An 18,306-nucleotide genomic window follows, 5' to 3' on the forward strand; every position below is an offset into this window, starting at 1 on the left:
TATATCTAATTTTGATGGGTGAGTCTCCCAACAATAATTTTCTGCATACACTTAACTTTAGTGAATGAATCTCTCAAACGAGAATTTTCTATATACACAAGGCTTTTAATTCGAAATCTACTTAAACAGTATCAAACTGCTTACCATTTGAACTAATATTGTAATCGCATTATACCTATTTTAATTTAAAATTTAGTTTGATATGAAAAATAGAAATATGCATAATTTGGTTAGACAAAGATGTATTTTGAGTTGAGAATAGCAGGAAAATGTCTTTATTTAAGATTTTATAAGGTCCAAATTCTTTGATAAAAAATAAATTAATGCGTTGAATATGATTTTAAATAATTTGTTTCATGTTTAAATTGTGTGAGAATCAATAAAGTATGATTTGAACATATAAGCCAAATTAAAATTTTCTAATCTTTTCTTATTTTATTATAGGAGTTTCGATACTATATAAAATAGATATCGTAACATCATTATAATTTTTAAAAATTTATATTTAATATAATATTTTATTAATAATTTTATAACAATTTAATAAATATAATAAATATTTTAATTTTTTGAAATTATAATAATAATAAAACATTTAGGCATAAATATTTTATATCTAGTATACTTTAACCGAAAGAAGAAAAAAAAATTGGATTGTTTATTACTTACTGTGAGATCCGAAACATTTTACATTTAGAAGTTGGAACACATGGCTGCTTCTAAGCTGCTTATCCCCACTCTCGCCCACTTCCGCCCACTAACATGCGCCGCCGCCTCATACTCAGCGCGGCTGGTTCCTCAACCACCGGACCTCCTCAAGTGGGTCAAGAGGGAAGGTGGGTTCGTGCACGAGGCAGTGACGATAGCGCAGGATACCACCTACGGGCTAGGCCTCGTCGCCTCTGGGGAAATCCCCAGAGGCTCTGATCTTATCGTCCTCCCTCATCACGTTCCTTTGAAGTTCCATTCAGACAAAGAAGACGCGGCTGACTCTGTCTTGCTCCATTTGTCTAACCAAGTTCCCGGTATGTTTTTTAGAGCCTTTTCACTTAAATTTTCCTTTTAGTTCTTTTTTGTGTTTTAAATGTTTGATATAAGTCCCAAAAGAATATTTTGTTTTGGCTCTTCACAGCATTAGAACTGCTGGTTGATTCCTTTATACTCCATGAAGATTTAAATTTGAGTGATTGTGTCGTGGGTTTCCTTAAATTTGGTGATTACAAAAGCCTAAGCTTATAGGAAGGGGCCCAACCATACGTCTAAGTTCTAACAGGTTCAAATAACTTCATTCATGGGGACGACTGATTCAATAAAACAGTGATGAATGACTAAGCACATAAGTATATTCTGAATAATTTAGCACATAAGTACATTCTGAATAATTTAGAGTATTATCAAATAGTATGTCACATTCAGAGTTAATTCATACATAGCTTTTGAATCATTCAATATTTGAAGTTAATTCATACAGAGCTTTTGAATTATTCAACATTTGAATCATTCAACGCTTAATCATTCTGAAGTAAACAAACAGCCCCTTAGTTTAAATGTGGATCATAGTACATAAATGCTTTAGTTGCTATTGTTTATATAACGGGTTTGGCAAACTGCTCAAGAGATGAATGGATTCATTTAATGAGCTGAAATGTAGGAGATTTTAATTATTCGTATGTATTTTTATTGTTTAATTCTAAATGCCTGTTATGTTAGTCTCGTAAGCCTCAAATCATAGTTAAATTTATATATGTTCTTGAGTTAGCTATTAAGCCTAGTATCATAAGGATAAAATGAAAGTCCATAGTTTCTGAGTAGGACAAGGAGTACTGTGAATGATTCATGAAGTCGCCAAAAGTGGTAGAGAGTGAGAACTGAGAAGTGGGAAGCATAACTTTCTCCTCCTATGAGTGGACCTCCAAGGAATCAAGCTATCCTGAATAAGTGAGATCAATCATGATTATCTATATGGAGAGTGATGGAGAAATATGTATGCTAAAGTGGGATGGATATTTGATCATTTTCCTGTACACTTATTCCATCCTAAGGGTGAATGATTCTTCTTGTATTTTTGTGTGCATTATTTTGCTTCTATGCTTGATTCAACCCCAAATTGATTCTCCCCGTGTCCATTTATAGTGAACTCTAATTATTTGTTTGCCAGTGCTTGATAGTTTTGTATTGTGTAAGGACATTTCGGACTCAACTAGATAAATTACATGAATGGGCTAAAGAATTACTTGAATTGGTTACTTTCTTGTTTACTTGGTTTAGAACTTTGTTTAATATACAAGGGTTGTAATACATTAGGTAGTACCATATATTACTGAGTGGAAATGCTCTTCAAGGCTATTTTATACATGCTTCTTTAAGTATGATAGTTTCCATTAAAAAATTAAATATTCTTAAGACAACGATCCAAAACTAGGTAGAGATGAGTAACAGAAAAGACAATACAACAAACCGAGTCTGTTTCTAGACATTATGCCCTATTTATTACCAAATCCTCACTATGCTAACTTGAAACAATTATTTATGTTCCCATCCATCTCCACACTGCTCGTCATCTCTTTATCTTGACGTGCTTATCATCCATTAAATCACATCTCTTGAGGGTTTTTTGTGAACTTATTTCTCTGATTTGTCCTTAAAGGGTGCTATCCTGACTTTTCTCTTGCATGCTTTCCTAATCTTATCCTTTACCATCATGCCGGTCTCATTAACCTTTTAAAACAGATTGGGAAAAAAAATGGCATATGAACATAGAGAAGGAAATAAATAAAATTATTGGAAATTAAACCCTTCAAGATTATAACAGATAATAGATTTTTAGGGGTTTGTGCATCAACTATAACTGATCGATGACTACTATGGTGTAGGGGGCTTTAAAGAATTTTTCATATAACACATAATTGATTTCTTGATATCATGAAATACTAAAATGATTTTAGTGAGTGGTGTCACGGAAATTTTCTTTATTCATATGGGTTAATAACTACCAAGTTTTGTAAATTGGGCCGATTAGATTTTTAAATTGGACTCTCTGGGAGCATTTGACAGAGGAACTATGGGCAATGAAGTTGGGTCTGAAGCTTCTACAAGAAAGAGCAAAGGTTGGATCCTTTTGGTTGCCCTACATCGGCAATCTCCCGGAAACTTACACTGTACCAATCTTCTTTGCTGGAGAGGATATAAAGAACTTGCAATATGCTCCTCTTCTTTACCAGGTATATATTTTCGTCATTTATTTTACTGGGTAGGAAATATCTTATTTTCTTTGTGTGGGTTTTAATTGTGGAAGCCACGATCGTTGCTACGCTAATGGTTTGACAGATCAAATAATTGTCAATATTTATATAGCATCTTCTTCAGGTTTCTCGGAACTCTTGGATGAAGCAGTAGCTACATGGCAAGTTAGTCAGATTCGGGGGGTTTCTTTTACACAGGGGAATGAAGCTTTCTTGGATAAAATCATTGAGCTGGAGAAAGGTTTGAAGGTGGCAAACTGAGTTGCCATTTTGGGGAAACTAGATTATTCATCAGTTTTTATGAAGGATAAACTAGCTATAATTTCATGGAATGTTAGGGGTTTGGGAAAAAGAGAGAAACAAAGAGCAGTTCAGAGATTAGTCTCCAACTATCATCCTTCTTTTCTTTGGCTACAAGAAACTAAAACAGAAAACATCCACATGTCTTTTTTGATAAGGAAGGGATTGAATATTTTTCAGGGGGTTATTGAATCTCCAGCTACTGGTTCTTCAGAGTGGTTATTATTTTGTTGGGATGAAAATGTGCTTGAAATGGAGAATCACAGTATTAACAGAAGATTCATTGCGGTTATAGGGAAATTCAGATTTAATCAGTTCAGAAGTATTCTCATTAATGTTTATGGACCCTCAGTGGATGAAGAAAAAGAAAGTTTTTTTTAAGAACTGAGCGTGTTCATTACTGGACAGGATCTGCCGGTTTGTGTTGGAGGGGACTTTAATGTCTACTTGTGTGAGGATGAGAAGGTGGGCAGAGCTCAGAACAGACTTTCTATGAGGATTTTCACTTAGTTTATTCAGTCAACAAGTCTAATTAATCTGCCTTTGAATGGGGGAAGGTTCACTTGGTGCAATAACCAAGATGATCCAACTTTTGTTAGGTTGGACAGGTTTTTGGTGGACGGACAATTTTTGGATGGTTTTCCCGAGATAATTCAGTCACTTATTCCTAAATCTATTTCAGACCATAATGCTATTCTTTTACAAGATGGCGGAGTTGATTGGAGGAAAAAACCTTTCAGACTATTTAATTATTTGATGGAGTAAGAAGGTTTTGAGGAAATGGTTTGTCATACTATAGCAGATTGCAAGAAGGATGAGAGAAAAGCTGGAGTCCTAAGTGTTTTGAAGAAGTCTAAGGTTGCCATTAAGAATTGGACAGGGCAGAAAAATCAATTTATGGGAGCCTCAATCTCAGATTTGGAAAGGAGAATTCACAAGTTAGAGGAGGACGTTCAGATGTTGCAGGACAGCTTGGTTCAGGGGAAAATCGAGGAGTTACGTAATTGTAGATTAGAGTTGTGGAGACTCCTTAGAATTGAGGAACATATTTGATATCAAAATTCCAGAAAGAAGTGGATTAACGATGGGGACTGAAACACTCGATTCTTCCATACTTGCGCTTCAGTTAGAAGAAAACGTAATGCGTTGAATGCTTTGTTAATTGAGGGGAATATTACTCATGATCCAGTTGTAATTAAGGCCACTGTTAAAGAGCACTTTTTTAATATTTTCAATAATCGGTCTACTTTGGATGTTGAAGACATTGGGTTGACGTTTTTTAGAATTTCTGTGGATCAAATCATTCTTTTAGAGAATGAATTTTCAGAGGAGGAGGTTTGGGAGACTTTAAAGTCTTGCGATAGTAATAAAGCTCCGGGGCCCGACGGATTGAACTTGGGATTTTTTAAAAGGTTTTGGTCTGTACTTAAAGGTAACATCATGCAGTTTTTTCACAGATTCCATAGGGGGAAAATTGGGAACATGGTATTAACCACACCTTTATCACCCTTATTCCAAAGGGTTCTAACATTAGAAGTTTAGATGATTATAGACCTATTAGTCTAGTAGGAGGTATATACAAGATTCTTTCCAAGTGTCTGTCAAGGAGGATTAGAAGCTGTATAGGAGATATCATCAGCCAATCACAATTTGCTTTTATACCCGGTCGGCAAATTTTGGATTGCTCCCTCATTGCTAATGAGGGCATTGATTATTGGAGGAAGAAAGGGCTAAAGGGTTGTGTTTTTAAAGTAGATTTCAAAAAGGCTTATGACACGGTTGATTGGCCTATCTTATTCAAGGTGATGGAAAAAATGGGATTTGGTTCGACTTGGATTAGTTGGATCAGGAAATGTGTCTCTACTGCCTCCATTTCAGTGTTAGTCAATGGGTCTCCAATCGAGGAATTTTCGATGGCCGAGGGACTAAGACAGGGGTGTTCACTTTCACATTTGTTATTTAATCTAGTAGGGGAGTTGTTGAATTTATTAATACTGCGGGCTGTTTCTGAAGGACTATTTTCTGGTTTGACAGTTGGCAAGGAGGAAGGGTCTTTCAAGCTCACACATTTACAGTTTGCTGATGATTTAATTATTTTCTGTGGAGCTTCGAAAACACATATTATGAATGTGAAGAGGGTGCTCAGAGTTTTTGAGGTTATGTCAGGGCTGTAACTTAACCTAAAGAAAAGCAGTTTGTTTGGGATTAATATTTCCCATGAGGAGGTTCAGACCTGGGCAGCTTCTATTGGTTGTTCTGTTGGGAGTTTCCCCTCTAACTACCTAGGTCTCCCATTAGGGGCAACTAAGAATGCATCTGCTATTTGGGAACCGGTGGTGCAGAATTTTCATACTAAATTAGCGGGTTGGAAGGCTGCTACACTTTCATTAGTAGGGAGACTGGTTTTGATCAAATCGGTTTTGTCCTCACTGCCTACGTATTTCTTGTCTATGTTCAAGATTCCAGTTTCAATCCTTAAGGCTCTAAACTCGACCATGTCTAATTTTTTATGGGGAGGGGGAAATGGTTCAAAGAAGATTCACTGGGTTAAATAGGATGATGTATGTAAACCTAAGAACGAGGGTGGTCTGGGAGTCCGGAATCTGACTAGTATGAATAGAGCATTGCTAGGGAAATGATTTTGGAGATTTGCAAATGAGAGACACTCTGTTTGGTGGAATTTTATTTGTAGCAAATACAACATTGATTCTTCAAGGTTACTGTTTGATAGCAAGGTTTCTCCTCAATCTTCTTGGCTTTGGAGATCGGTGGTTAACAATCATTACAAACAAGACTCCTTTGGCTCTAAGTTTCGAAGTTTGTGTAGTTTTTATGTTGGAAATTGTAAGCTTATTCGTTTTTGGCAAGATAGTTGGGTTGCAGATTATCCGCTTCAGTTTCTTTTTCCTAGATTGTTTTCGGTTTCTTCTAATAGATCTGGTAAACTTTGTGAGTTTGGGGAATTCCTTCCTTCTGGCTGGGTTTGGGATGTTCAAGTAAGAAGAAATTTAAATGATTGGGAGGTTGAACAATGGTGTAACTTGGTGAGCTTCATCTCTCCCTATTCTTTGTCTAAAGATTCCAGTGATATTTTACTTTGGAAAGGCAGTGGGGATGGTGTTTTTTCAGTCAGTTCTTGTATTAAAAGTTGTGCTTCAGGATCAGATGATGTTTGCTTTTGGAATAACATTATTTGGAGTGGTTTGGTACCCCCTAGAGTTGAATCTTTAATGTGGCAGGTTGTGCTTTGCAAGCTAGTTGTTAAATCCGAACTGATTAAAAGAGGTGTTCAAGGTATCGAGGATGATTTATGCCCTCTTTGTAAATTGGTTGAGGAAACTTCCACGCACTTATTCTTTACATGTTCGGTTGCATGGGCTTTGTGGTACAAATTTTATAATTTTTGGAGATTTAGTTCTGTGTTTCCTGCTGATGCAAAAACCTTTCTTACTGCTTGGGATGAGTTGAAATCAAATTCTTCTATTTGGACTTTCATTCCTGGTGCTATCATTTGGACCATTTGGAAGGCCAGAAATTTTATTGTCTTTGAAGGGGGAAACTTGATCAGTTAGAGTTATTTTTCTTATCATGAGTTAGGCTGGCTTCTTGGTTTCTAGCTAAGCATAAGGACGTTTCTATTCATAAGGATTCCTTGATTATGGATCCTTCATTAGCAGATTCCTACTCGCCCTACAGTTCTATGAAGTCTTCCTCATTCCCTTGGGTACCTCCCCCTTCTGATTTTTTTAAATTGAATGTGGACGCAGCCGTTAGTAGTGACTGGAAGAAATCGGGTATAGGAGGTATTTGGAGGGATCATTCAGGTTCAGTCTTAGGTTCTTTTCAAGAGTCAGCTGGTCTGTGACCTCCGACTATGATCGAACTTAAAGCTATTCAGAGGGGTATTTCATTATATGCTTCTGCTCAAGGGAGGGTTAAAGATAAGCTGATTGTTGAGAGTGATAGCAGGGTTGCAGTAGACTGGATCAACAATGTCAATTCATGCCCAGTTGTTTATGCTTTCGTTGTTAGTGATATAGTTGACAATCTTAGATTTTTTTGGGGGGGGTTATAAATTGGGTTGCTAGGTCAGCTAATATGGACGCCGATGCTTTAGCAAAGGCTGGAATAGGCTAATTTTTATGTTGTTTGCTGTTTCAGTTTAGCATTTGATTCCTGTTCGGGTGGGATTTATAGACTGTTGGAAGGGTTATTTCGAAGAGATTTATCGAGGTTGTAATCTTATTTTCTTTTATGAAAATCTAAGACGCTCTTTTCCTCCTTCCAATGATTAAGAAGCTTCTTTTCAAGCTCCATTAATCAAGAAGGAGGTTTTTAATGAGGCCTTCTAATCTTATCAAAAAAAAATTGTGAATTGAGAAGTGGTCAATGTTCACATTAATTTGTGCCATTTTGGGTGTACACTACCTTGTTTTTGTTTGCACATTTTTGTTGATATCCTTGGTTAACTTCAAAGTTGATTGTGGTTTTTACCCATCCAGGTGAACAAAAGGTGCCGTTTTCTTCTGGAGTTTGAGCAAGAAGTAAAAAATGTTCTTAAAAAGCTCAAACCAAGTGAACATCCTTTCAGTGGCCAAGATGTAGATGCATCGTCCCTTGGATGGGCAATGTCAGCAGCCTCATCCAGGGCATTTCGATTACATGGGAAAAAGCTTACCGATGGAACCCACAGTGATATCCCAATGATGCTCCCTCTGATCGATATGTGCAACCATAGCTTCAACCCAAATGCCCGGATTTTGCAAGAACAAAATTCTGGGAATCCAAATATGCTAATAAAGGCAGGCTTTTGTCAATATATTATCATTGTAATCTCAATCGATTTTAATTTGATGAAAATCCAAACGTCGTGATAGATTTTCTCATACATCTCTTATCAGGTTGTAGCTGAAAAGGAGATCAAACAAAGTGATCCTTTACTTCTGAATTATGGCCGTCTTAGCAATGATTTTTTCCTTCTGGATTATGGATTTGTTATACAGTCAAATCCGTATGACCATATTGAGCTCAAATACAATGGGGCTCTTATGGATGCTGCAAGTATGGCGGCGGGTGTTTCTTCACCCAATTTCTCATCACCAGCTCCATGGCAACAAGAAGTTCTGTCTCAGCTTAATTTATTTGGGGAAGCTCCAAATCTCAAGGTTATTTCTTCCCTTCGTGTACATTAAATAGTTGTCTTTCGGATTATTTTCAGTAACCTGAATTGTAAATAAAGTAATGCCTAAACAAAACATTGGTCATTTATAGTAATATTTATTGCCCCTTTTGCTTATTCCTAATAGGTAACCATAGGAGGTCCTGATTTGGTAGAGGGGCGCTTATTGGTTGCTTTACGAGTTCTACTATCGAATGACATAGAAACGGTGCAGGGGTACGATTTTCGTGTCCTAAAATCTTTATCAGCTGAAGCTCCCCTAGGAGTTGCGAATGAAGTAGCTGTGTTTCGTACCATTATTGCACTCTGCGTGATTGCACTGGGACACTTCCCAACAAAGATAATGGACGACGAGTCTCTGCTAAAACAAGGCGTTTCCGTTTCAACCGAGTTGGCATTACAGTTCCGGATGCAGAAGAAATCCTTGATTATAGAAGTTATGAGAGATCTCACCAAAAGAGTAAAGTTTCTTTTATCAAAGGAGACAAGTACTGCATGAGGCTAAATTTCTTATGGTGTAGCATCATTCAACAGCACCTTGCTCCTCCTTTGACACCTTCTTCTGGTTATAAGGTTCTCTGCTGGATTTAGCAATTTAACTTTTTACATCTATGGTTAAATTTTTGACTAGGAGTTAAAAACAGATAGGTAATTTGATATGAGATAACTATCCTCGTAAGCTATTCGAGTTTAACTCGCAATGAACTTGAACTTGGTTCGATTGTTGCCAAATTGATCTCAACACGATTTAATATAGTTCTCTGCAACATTAATAAATTATCTTCTTAATTTAAGATGTTCATATTTGACACTTCATCAATGCTACTATATCTCCTATTTTTATTTATTTCACGCTTGGGAATTTAATTTTGGATTAGTTTTAATATTCAGCATCTAAAAATAATGTCAATGGAAGCAAGATGTTCATAGTTACACCTAATTAGTAATTGTTAGTTAGGTCTTTATTAATTAGATCAATTTGACATTTATCATTTAATTCATTTATATATAAATAATATTTATACATTGAATGGTTATTAATTTGGATATAGTGTCTACATTCATTTCTTAGTTCTTAACCATGCTTCAAATAAATTAATATTGTTTTTCCATTGAGGTATCTAAACTATTTTTTCGGTCAATTGTTATAAACATGATCATTTTAAGTGCCTTAATCGTAACGGCTGTTACGAAAATCTTGGGTTTTTTTTTAAAAAAATAAAATATATTTTTTAAGTTTTTTTATTTTGAATAAAATTTTTCTAAATTACCAAAACATAACACATGTCACTTAACATAATTTTTAACATTATTATGGTCGAGGTACTTAAAACAATAACATTTGTAAATAACTTTATGGTCTATGAAAATTCTCTATGACCCACATTGACTATTTTAGAGACGAGTAAAATTCTCAAAATTTTAAAAATTAAAGTTCTCAACATCCTTCCATATTTTATTTTTATTTTTAAATTTGAATCGAATTAAAGTTCTCAACATCCTTCCATATTTTACGATTTGTTAAATAAAATAACATCATTTTATGCACCTTAGAAATTATGGTATACTCTTAGAAGTTTGGGTAAGGTTGAAGCTGACTGGAAAGATTTTTGAGGAGCGCACAACATAAGTTTATTATGTTTTTTTAAGATATGTTTAATAGTATATATTATATATAATTACATGATTGTATAATTTTAAATTTTAAAATAATAAAATTATTATATGAAATATTTATTAAAAAAAACCCAACATGACGAATAATGCCAATATATATTTTATTATGCCTAAAATTTATATTACTTAACTGTTTTTATTAAAATATCCAACTCCCAACCGTTTTAATAATGTCTGATTGTTAAATTGTTTCATTCAAATCAAGGCTGTTGTCTGGGTCACATGGAATACTAACTGCTACATTATTAAATAAATAAATAATTTGGAAGATTCCTCAAGTCTTTCTGAATTTGTATATGTTTGAAGTAGTGAGTGTTACTAAATAATAATCTATCGATGTGGGATCTTGTGCGAGCTCTACAATTTCAAATCACCAAGTCTTTGCTTATTTATTGCCCATCCAATTCAATATAATATATTGAATTTCTAATTATTTCTTTATGTATAATCATTCTACTTTATTTTATTTCATAGAAATCAAAAAGTTAATTAAATTAGATTGTATTGTTCAGTTATTAATTCAAAATTAATAATCCAACCATTTATATGTTCTGAATTAATAAAATTTAATAGTTTAGTAGTCTATGTATAATAAAAATCAACTGAAAAAGATGGGGATTGTTTATAATAAAGTGATGAAACAAATTTTCTAAAGATAATAATAATCGAGTCATTTTCTATTAATTTAAAATAACATATTGATTGCGTGCAACGACACACTGTAGTTACTCTTTCGACGAAATTGCTGAATAAATGCTCTTTTAAATAAAGTTATGGGGTTTTGTGTACTAAAGTGATTAAATAATTATCTGTATTATAGAGCATTGTTTTGTTGATTTTCTGACTATAAAAAGTTATAAAATGATTATTTAACTATTCATATGTTTCAAACTCGTATTTTTCTTTTAGAAATTATGATCTTCTGAGCGGGATGTTTACTTATCGACTTGAATATGATAAAATTTTATCTCAGAACCGATTGAGGTGTATTTTATGGATTAAGTCTCCATTTATATTATGTCGTCGAGTTAGTGTTTCAAATATTATGTAACTGAGTCGGTGCTTGAAAGCAACGGTGGTGCCCATGGACGTCATTAAAATGTAAATTTACCCTATCTCAATAAATATGTTAAAGCCCAACTCAAACGGCCGTCAATTTTTAACAGAAAATAACGAGTTTGAAATATATAAATAGTTGGTAAACACGTTCATGTACAAGTGTGACATGTGACACGTCACGAGGCCCTAAAATTTAGGGGGCTCACACATGAATATCATTCAGGCTCGTCCAACTATAACCTTTGTGCTCTAACGATATTGTCGTTTGAAGGGGAAAAACTTTCTATTTGGTTCTTAGGAAAGTGGTAGAGAAAGTTGCAAACGAATATTTTCATAGTATCTTTAATTGTTTCCAATGACGTATTTTGATAATAGTACCTTATAGATCCCTTATAATTTCAAATTTAACAATTTAATCCTTATTATAAAATATTTTAAGAGTCTCATTTTAAAAAGTAACACTGAGCCCACACATTTTTCGAGATGAGCTTAATAATCAGATGATCATTTTGTAACTTTAATAGTCAGTAGACTTAACAAAACAACATCCTATAATTGAAAGATCATTTTATTACTTTTTGATATTCCAAGATTAAATAAAACAACACATATAACCGATAAAATATTTGTGTATTTTACCGTTAAATAAATGTAATAAACTACCATGTCAAGAATTATGATGCATTATATATATAATGGAAAAATCCCCGAATCTTTCATGGCATGCTTCTGCTGAATGGATGGGATACGTCAATAAAGAGCAAGAGTCAATTAGGGAAGCCTTTATTAATTTAAATAAATAAATTTAAAATTTTAAGGATAAAATTTAAAAAATTATTTAAAAAGTTCAAGTTGATTAAACGAGTAGTTTAACCTTCGTTTTTTTAATATTGATATTTCTTAAAAAGAAAATCGAACTTTGTAAATGAAAAATAAAAATAATCATTATCTCATAAAACTTGATATAATAATAATAAAAATGTTAATGTTATGTGTAGTCTTATTTTCGAAATAGATCTTATAATTATATAAATTAACTTTAAACATAGACCTTGTATGTGAATGAGAAATTTCATCCCACAGGAATATAGGCTAGAATCCGAGGGAAGCCCTACAGAAGGGCGTTGGTCTCTTATAAAATAAATGTGTACCTAAAAATGTCAAGGTTCAATGTTCTTTGAACTTTGCATTAAATTTCTTCAAAATTTTAAGGCCTACTTTGACATTATTATTTTAGAAAACGTTTACTTTTGTGAAAAATGTGTTATATATATATATATATATATATATATATATATATATATATATATATATATATACTCTTGAATAAAAAGTTTCATAACAATTCATACTCTTTCTCTTAGGGTGTTTGTTTCACTGAATGTGTGATTATATTTGACTTTGAGAAAGTTATACCACATTGTAGTTTATTTTCTAGAAAAACAAAATTATAATATTTAACTAAAAGAATATACGATTATATAAAAGTAAAATTTACTAAATTATCTTTTGATAAATGGTATATTAATAATATATATTGTATATAATTAATATAATATTTTAGTATATTTAACATATGATTAACATAATATATATATATATATATATATTGTCTATGGCCAGAGACGGAATTATGATTAAATATTGATAGAGATGTAAACTATCCAATTTCAAAATAATAATGACTTATTATGTATTTAATCTAAAAAAATAGAGAGAATAAAAATTAAATTTTATTTAAGTTTAAACTGATAAAAACCTAAAATATTATTAAACCAAAAATTTACGAGGGGGTAATAGTATCACAGTATTATAAATATGGGTAAACTACGCCATTCTCACTGAAATATATTATCTCTCCTATTTTACTCATTGCACTTTCATTTTTTTTAATTTATTCACTGAACTTTCAAATTGCTCCTATTTTGATCACTATAAATTATTTTATTATTATTTGCACTTTCATTTTTTTAATTTACTCACTGAACTTTCAAATTGCTCCTATTTTGATCACTATGAATTGTTTTATTATTATTTATGTATGGCGTGATATTTTTTTATTATTTAACTAAAAATAATTAAAATAATTAAAATATAAAATAAAAACAGAAGGTGGTCGGATACCACCGCCGACCACCGTCGATCGCCGTAAATGGTGGTCGTTCGATCCCAAATTTCATGGGTCTTGTTCGTCTCAACACCTTGAGTTCGAATCCGCCCTTTATTTATCGAAACTTGTTCCGAAGTCCACGAATTGGATATCGAAGTGAGTAAGCTGAAAAATTTCAGTCGAGATTCATGAGTTTTAGGACTTTTTTGGTGAAACAACCATCAAATTCGGATTCAGGGAGTCGAAACGAACAATACCAATGAAATTTGGGACCGAACGGTCACCATCTACAACGGTCGACGGTGGTCAGCGGTGGCGTTCTACCACCTTCTGTTTTTATTTTATATTTTCAATTGTTTTAAATTAAATAATAATAAAAATTTCATGTTATACAGAAATAATAATAAAATAATTTAGAGCGATCAAAACATGACCAATTCAAAAGTTCAGTGAGTAAATTAAAAAAATTAAAAGTACGAAAAGTAAAATAAGAGAGAGAGTATAACTCAATGAGAAACAGTGTATTTTATCTGTAAATGGTGGTCGTTCGATCCCAAATTTCATGGGTCTTGTTCGTCTCAACATCTTGAGTCTGAATCCACCCTCTATTTGCCGAAACTTGCTCTGAAGTCCACGAATTGGATATCGAAAGTGAGGAAGCTGAAAAATTCCAGTCGATATTCATGAGTTTTAGGACATTTTTTTTGTGAAACAGCCACCAAATTCGGATTCAGGAAGTCGAAACGAACAATACCAATGAAATTTGAGATCAAACGACCACTCTCTACGACGGTTGATGGTGGTCAGCGGTGGTGTCCTGACACCTTATTTTTCATTTTATATTTTTAATTGTTTTAAATTAAATAATAATAAAAATTTCATGTCATGCATAAATAATAATAAAATAATTTAGAGCGATCAAAACATGAGCAATTCGAAAGTTCAGTTAGTAAATTAGAAAAATTGAAAGTAGGACGGGTAAAATAAGAGAAAATATAGTTTAATGAGAAACGATGTATTTTATCTTATAAATATTTATAATTAAATTTAAATAAACACTCGAACAACTAGACTCGAATTTTACTCTACTCCAATTTCATAAACTCGACTTGACTAAAAAATTAAATAAAATTAAATTTATAAAATAAGATTCATTAACTTAAATAACTCAAATTTTTAACTCTACTGGTTTAAGTTGATTGAATACTCACTCTTAATATTTCAAATTAAATATATATGTTTTAAAATAAATTATTGCTCTCGATAATATTTTTTCTTAAAAAAATAAACGAGATAAGATGCTCTGTCACGTGACACTGTTCCATAACAGTCAACCGCTTTTTACATCGGATCCCATTAATTAATTTCTTTGAGAAAATGTAGTTAATTAGTATCAGAGATTATTCATAGATAATAAAATATTACTTACTACGTTGATTATTTCAATTAGTTAATATTTTTGGTGCAAAATTAGTTAATTGGTTAACTAATTAATTAATATAGTGTCTCTATCATCTTCTATAAATAACCATTTTGTTGTTCCATTATCTTCCACTCATCCTTCAGTGGCTAAATCGCCATACATTTTCTTTTGCCTTTCTATGGCTTTATCCAACTAATTGTATCCCAAATTCTCATATCAGAATTTTTTTACATCGAAGGAGCAAGATTCCTTCGTTGGATTATCGCTTAAATCCAAGAATTTTCTTAAATTTCCCTCGGGGTTAAGCTTGTTTGCTCAGATTCAAGAATCTTCACAAATTTTGCTCCCGGAAATTGTTGTTTAAGTTCTTATAGTCTTGAACTTTTCTGGGTTTTGAACCGTTCTTCGTTTGATTCTTTCTTCCATCTTCTTTGACCATGGTTTGCTTGGTTTCTCGCACGGGAAGGCACCTGCAGCGATACGATAGCCTCGGCCGCCGCCAAGTTGTCGGGTTAGTGAGTGGGTCGTCCTGTTTGGGACTTAAGGTCTTTTTCACGATGAAGATTTTACTGAAATTCCTTTGGGGCGGAGGGATTTGTTCTTTGAATTCGGGGCTTTGACTTGTCTTCTTAGAAAACCTCATAAATTCATAGTTTCCATGAAAACGGCTCATTATTTTCTTCGATTTTGATGATTTCCAGGTGCATCCCGTACAGATACAAAGTTAACACTGATGGAACTTTGAGCAATGATTTGGAGATTCTTGTAATCTCCTCACAAAAATGCCAGAAAATGATGTTCCCTAAGGTATTACTCGGATTTAATTTCATATTATAAAAATCTTACTTCCGAAGAAGAAACTATACTTAATCTTATATAGCAATCTCTTGCTCTTAATCATCAGGGTGGTTGGGAACTTGATGAATCTAGAGAAGAAGCTGCTTTAAGAGAGTCAATCGAAGAAGCCGGTGTTATAGGCAAGGTTGAGGTTGGTATCATGATTAATTGAACTGTCAAACCCTGTTCTGAGATTAACCCTGAACTAATCATCCATAATTCGAAAACACAGTCCGAACTGGGGAAATGGGACTTTTTAAGCAAACGCCATGGCACATTCTATGAAGGTTACATGTTCCCTTTGCTTGTCAAGGAGGAACTCGCTTTCTGGCCGGAGCAAAATCTGCGAAAACGAACTTGGGTAAGCTATTCAGATACGAAGATACGTTCGATACGTATATGTTCAAGTTCGATTTCTCGTATATTTGACGACATATTTTCATATTCGCATTCGAATGTGTGTCGGACATAGATACCTCTAACCTCTCTGTTAATACATTGTTTAGATGAATGTGAAAGAAGCAAGGGATGTGTGCCAACATTGGTGGATGAAGGAAGCCTTGGACATACTGGTTGAAAGGCTGGCCTCCCTGCAGCAACAAAATATCTCAAGTTGTTTGTAGATAGGGCATTCTTAGCCACTTATATTACTTGGCTAAGGTTAATGTGTGGAGCACGAGTACATTCGAATTTTTTGAAATCTGGTGTGCCCAGATTTTTGTACTCGTGCTCGAATTTGTTCAAGATGTATTAGTAATTCATATGGAGAAATCTTATGAATTACGAATTAAGATCTAATGTTCAAGTCTTATCATGTTGTAGATCAGGTTTTTTCAAATCTATTTTCGTCCATGTCCAAAAATATGTTGATTATTCGAATATGTGATTATGTGTATGATTGTATTTGATGGTGGTGGGTTTTGATATATGATTGTATTATTTGTAACTGCAATCACGATGAAAGAAAACACTTTATCATATATAATAGTTTTTTGAAAAGAAATTCAATACATACCTATGCATGTTTGTTAGTCCATCTATAAATTACCTTTCCTTTATTTATATTTTACATTTCATCAATTTAACAACTTTCAATAATGTTGATGAGGTATTGGCATGATTGTTGGTCCATCCATATACTTTATTCAACCAATGAGATTTAAATTTTTTAGAAAGTTATATTATAAATTTAAAAGATACGGAATTTAAAATTTTAAGATTATAAAATAAAACCAATAATGAAAAATACATACTTCGATTATATGAAAATTTAAAAATTTTAAGAGAGATGGTTGTTCTCAAACTATCCTCGGTCCATTTTTGAAAGGAAATGTTCGTTGATGGCAAACATTTGGTTTGTGTCGATGGTAGAAGGTTCACCCATTTTAGTTTGGACAAATAATCGCAACCAGTGATTCATGATGATTTTACATACGATCAATGTCGTTTGATAAAAAAAATACCAAGTGAAAGAAGAAGAAGAAGAAAGAGATTGAAGATGTCCACCTACTCAAGTTTTATAATAACATTTAGTGTTGGTGTCAGATCTAGAATCATGATGGTTACTCATAGGTTATGAGACTTAATCGATATAGTTATCTAACAATAGACTTAGTTTTAAAAGTTCATATGAATTTGTCGATTATGATATCAAATTTTATATAAAAAAAACGACTCGAGCTAAAACGAAAGACTTCAAAATCTGTGATATATAAAAGACCCTCCTCAAGAGACTCATCTCGTTCCGAAATCACTATGAAGTAATTATGAAGTGTAAGAAGGTTGAATGCTTAAAATGTGAGATCTTACATAGCAACGGAATCATATATCCCTGGTAAGAAGTAATGAACCTTTTTCTCTCTCTTCGGCTCTCACATATGCCTTTGTAGCAGACTTTGGAGTTTCATCAGACAATTGTAATTCAGCACGCAACCAAATACTTTAACTTGTAGTGACGAAAAGAGTACGTTGATGAAGAAAGGATATATCCCGTTTTAAGTTGATTCATTCATTCACATGAAACTTCAAAATAGCTTAAATCCAAATATTATCAGTAATATAACTAAATTATAAACTAAAATATGTAACTCTGTAACCATATATTTTGAAAATTCTTTTAAAATGTGGTCCCACTTTGCTACATTGTTTGTTATACGTGGCAATTTTAAACACCAATTATCTATGTTATCGATATGGGTAGGGATGAGAATGAAACTAAGATAGGTTTCGACCCGACCTAACCTGATCGGGTTAGATTTTTTTTAAAAAAAATTGAGGTCGGGTCGGGTCAGGTTTTTTAAGTGTGATATTCGGGTCGGGTCGGGTCGGGTCGGGTTTAGGGTGAAAAATATCCGACCCAACGAGAAAAATATATATAATTTTATCTTATATATTTAGAAATAATTACAATAATACCCCTCTATATATAATTTTTTTCAATTAAATCATTGTTTTTATTGAATAAAAATATTTTTTTATT

General features: G+C 33.0%; 2 protein-coding genes across 2 annotated transcripts; both read left to right on the forward strand.

The window, feature by feature from the left end:
• The first annotated feature begins 681 nt into the window (after positions 1-681).
• Positions 682-9,329, forward strand: LOC120191952 (actin-histidine N-methyltransferase). Its single transcript, XM_039195076.1, has 5 exons — positions 682-1,025; positions 3,055-3,221; positions 8,045-8,344; positions 8,444-8,707; positions 8,849-9,329. The coding sequence occupies exons 1-5, from the start codon at positions 710-712 to the stop codon at positions 9,218-9,220; spliced, it is 1,419 nt and encodes a 472-aa protein (XP_039051007.1). The 5' UTR covers positions 682-709; the 3' UTR covers positions 9,221-9,329.
• Positions 9,330-15,202: 5,873 nt separating this feature from the next.
• Positions 15,203-16,648, forward strand: LOC120113382 (nudix hydrolase 18, mitochondrial-like). Its single transcript, XM_039159711.1, has 6 exons — positions 15,203-15,263; positions 15,389-15,501; positions 15,692-15,797; positions 15,895-15,978; positions 16,060-16,188; positions 16,334-16,648. Exons 2-6 carry the CDS (start codon positions 15,428-15,430, stop codon positions 16,448-16,450), a joined length of 510 nt encoding a protein of 169 aa, XP_039015642.1. The 5' UTR covers positions 15,203-15,263; positions 15,389-15,427; the 3' UTR covers positions 16,451-16,648.
• The last annotated feature ends 1,658 nt before the right edge of the window (positions 16,649-18,306 follow it).

Source organism: Hibiscus syriacus, unplaced genomic scaffold, assembly GCF_006381635.1.
Source record: "Hibiscus syriacus cultivar Baekdansim isolate YM2019G1 unplaced genomic scaffold, ASM638163v2 tig00000002_pilon, whole genome shotgun sequence".
Lineage (NCBI taxonomy): Eukaryota > Viridiplantae > Streptophyta > Magnoliopsida > Malvales > Malvaceae > Hibiscus > Hibiscus syriacus.

Coding starts and splice junctions, on each gene's coding strand:
- LOC120191952 (XM_039195076.1), top strand. CDS start 710: ATGGCTGCTTCTAAGCTGCTTATCCCCACTCTCGCCCACTTCCGCCCA. Junction 1,026..3,054: donor TTTGTCTAACCAAGTTCCCG/GTATGTTTTTTA, acceptor AGCATTTGACAG/AGGAACTATGGGCAATGAAG. Junction 8,345..8,443: donor ATCCAAATATGCTAATAAAG/GCAGGCTTTTGT, acceptor ATCTCTTATCAG/GTTGTAGCTGAAAAGGAGAT.
- LOC120113382 (XM_039159711.1), top strand. CDS start 15,428: ATGGTTTGCTTGGTTTCTCGCACGGGAAGGCACCTGCAGCGATACGAT. Junction 15,798..15,894: donor AGAAAATGATGTTCCCTAAG/GTATTACTCGGA, acceptor CTTAATCATCAG/GGTGGTTGGGAACTTGATGA. Junction 15,979..16,059: donor GTGTTATAGGCAAGGTTGAG/GTTGGTATCATG, acceptor TCGAAAACACAG/TCCGAACTGGGGAAATGGGA.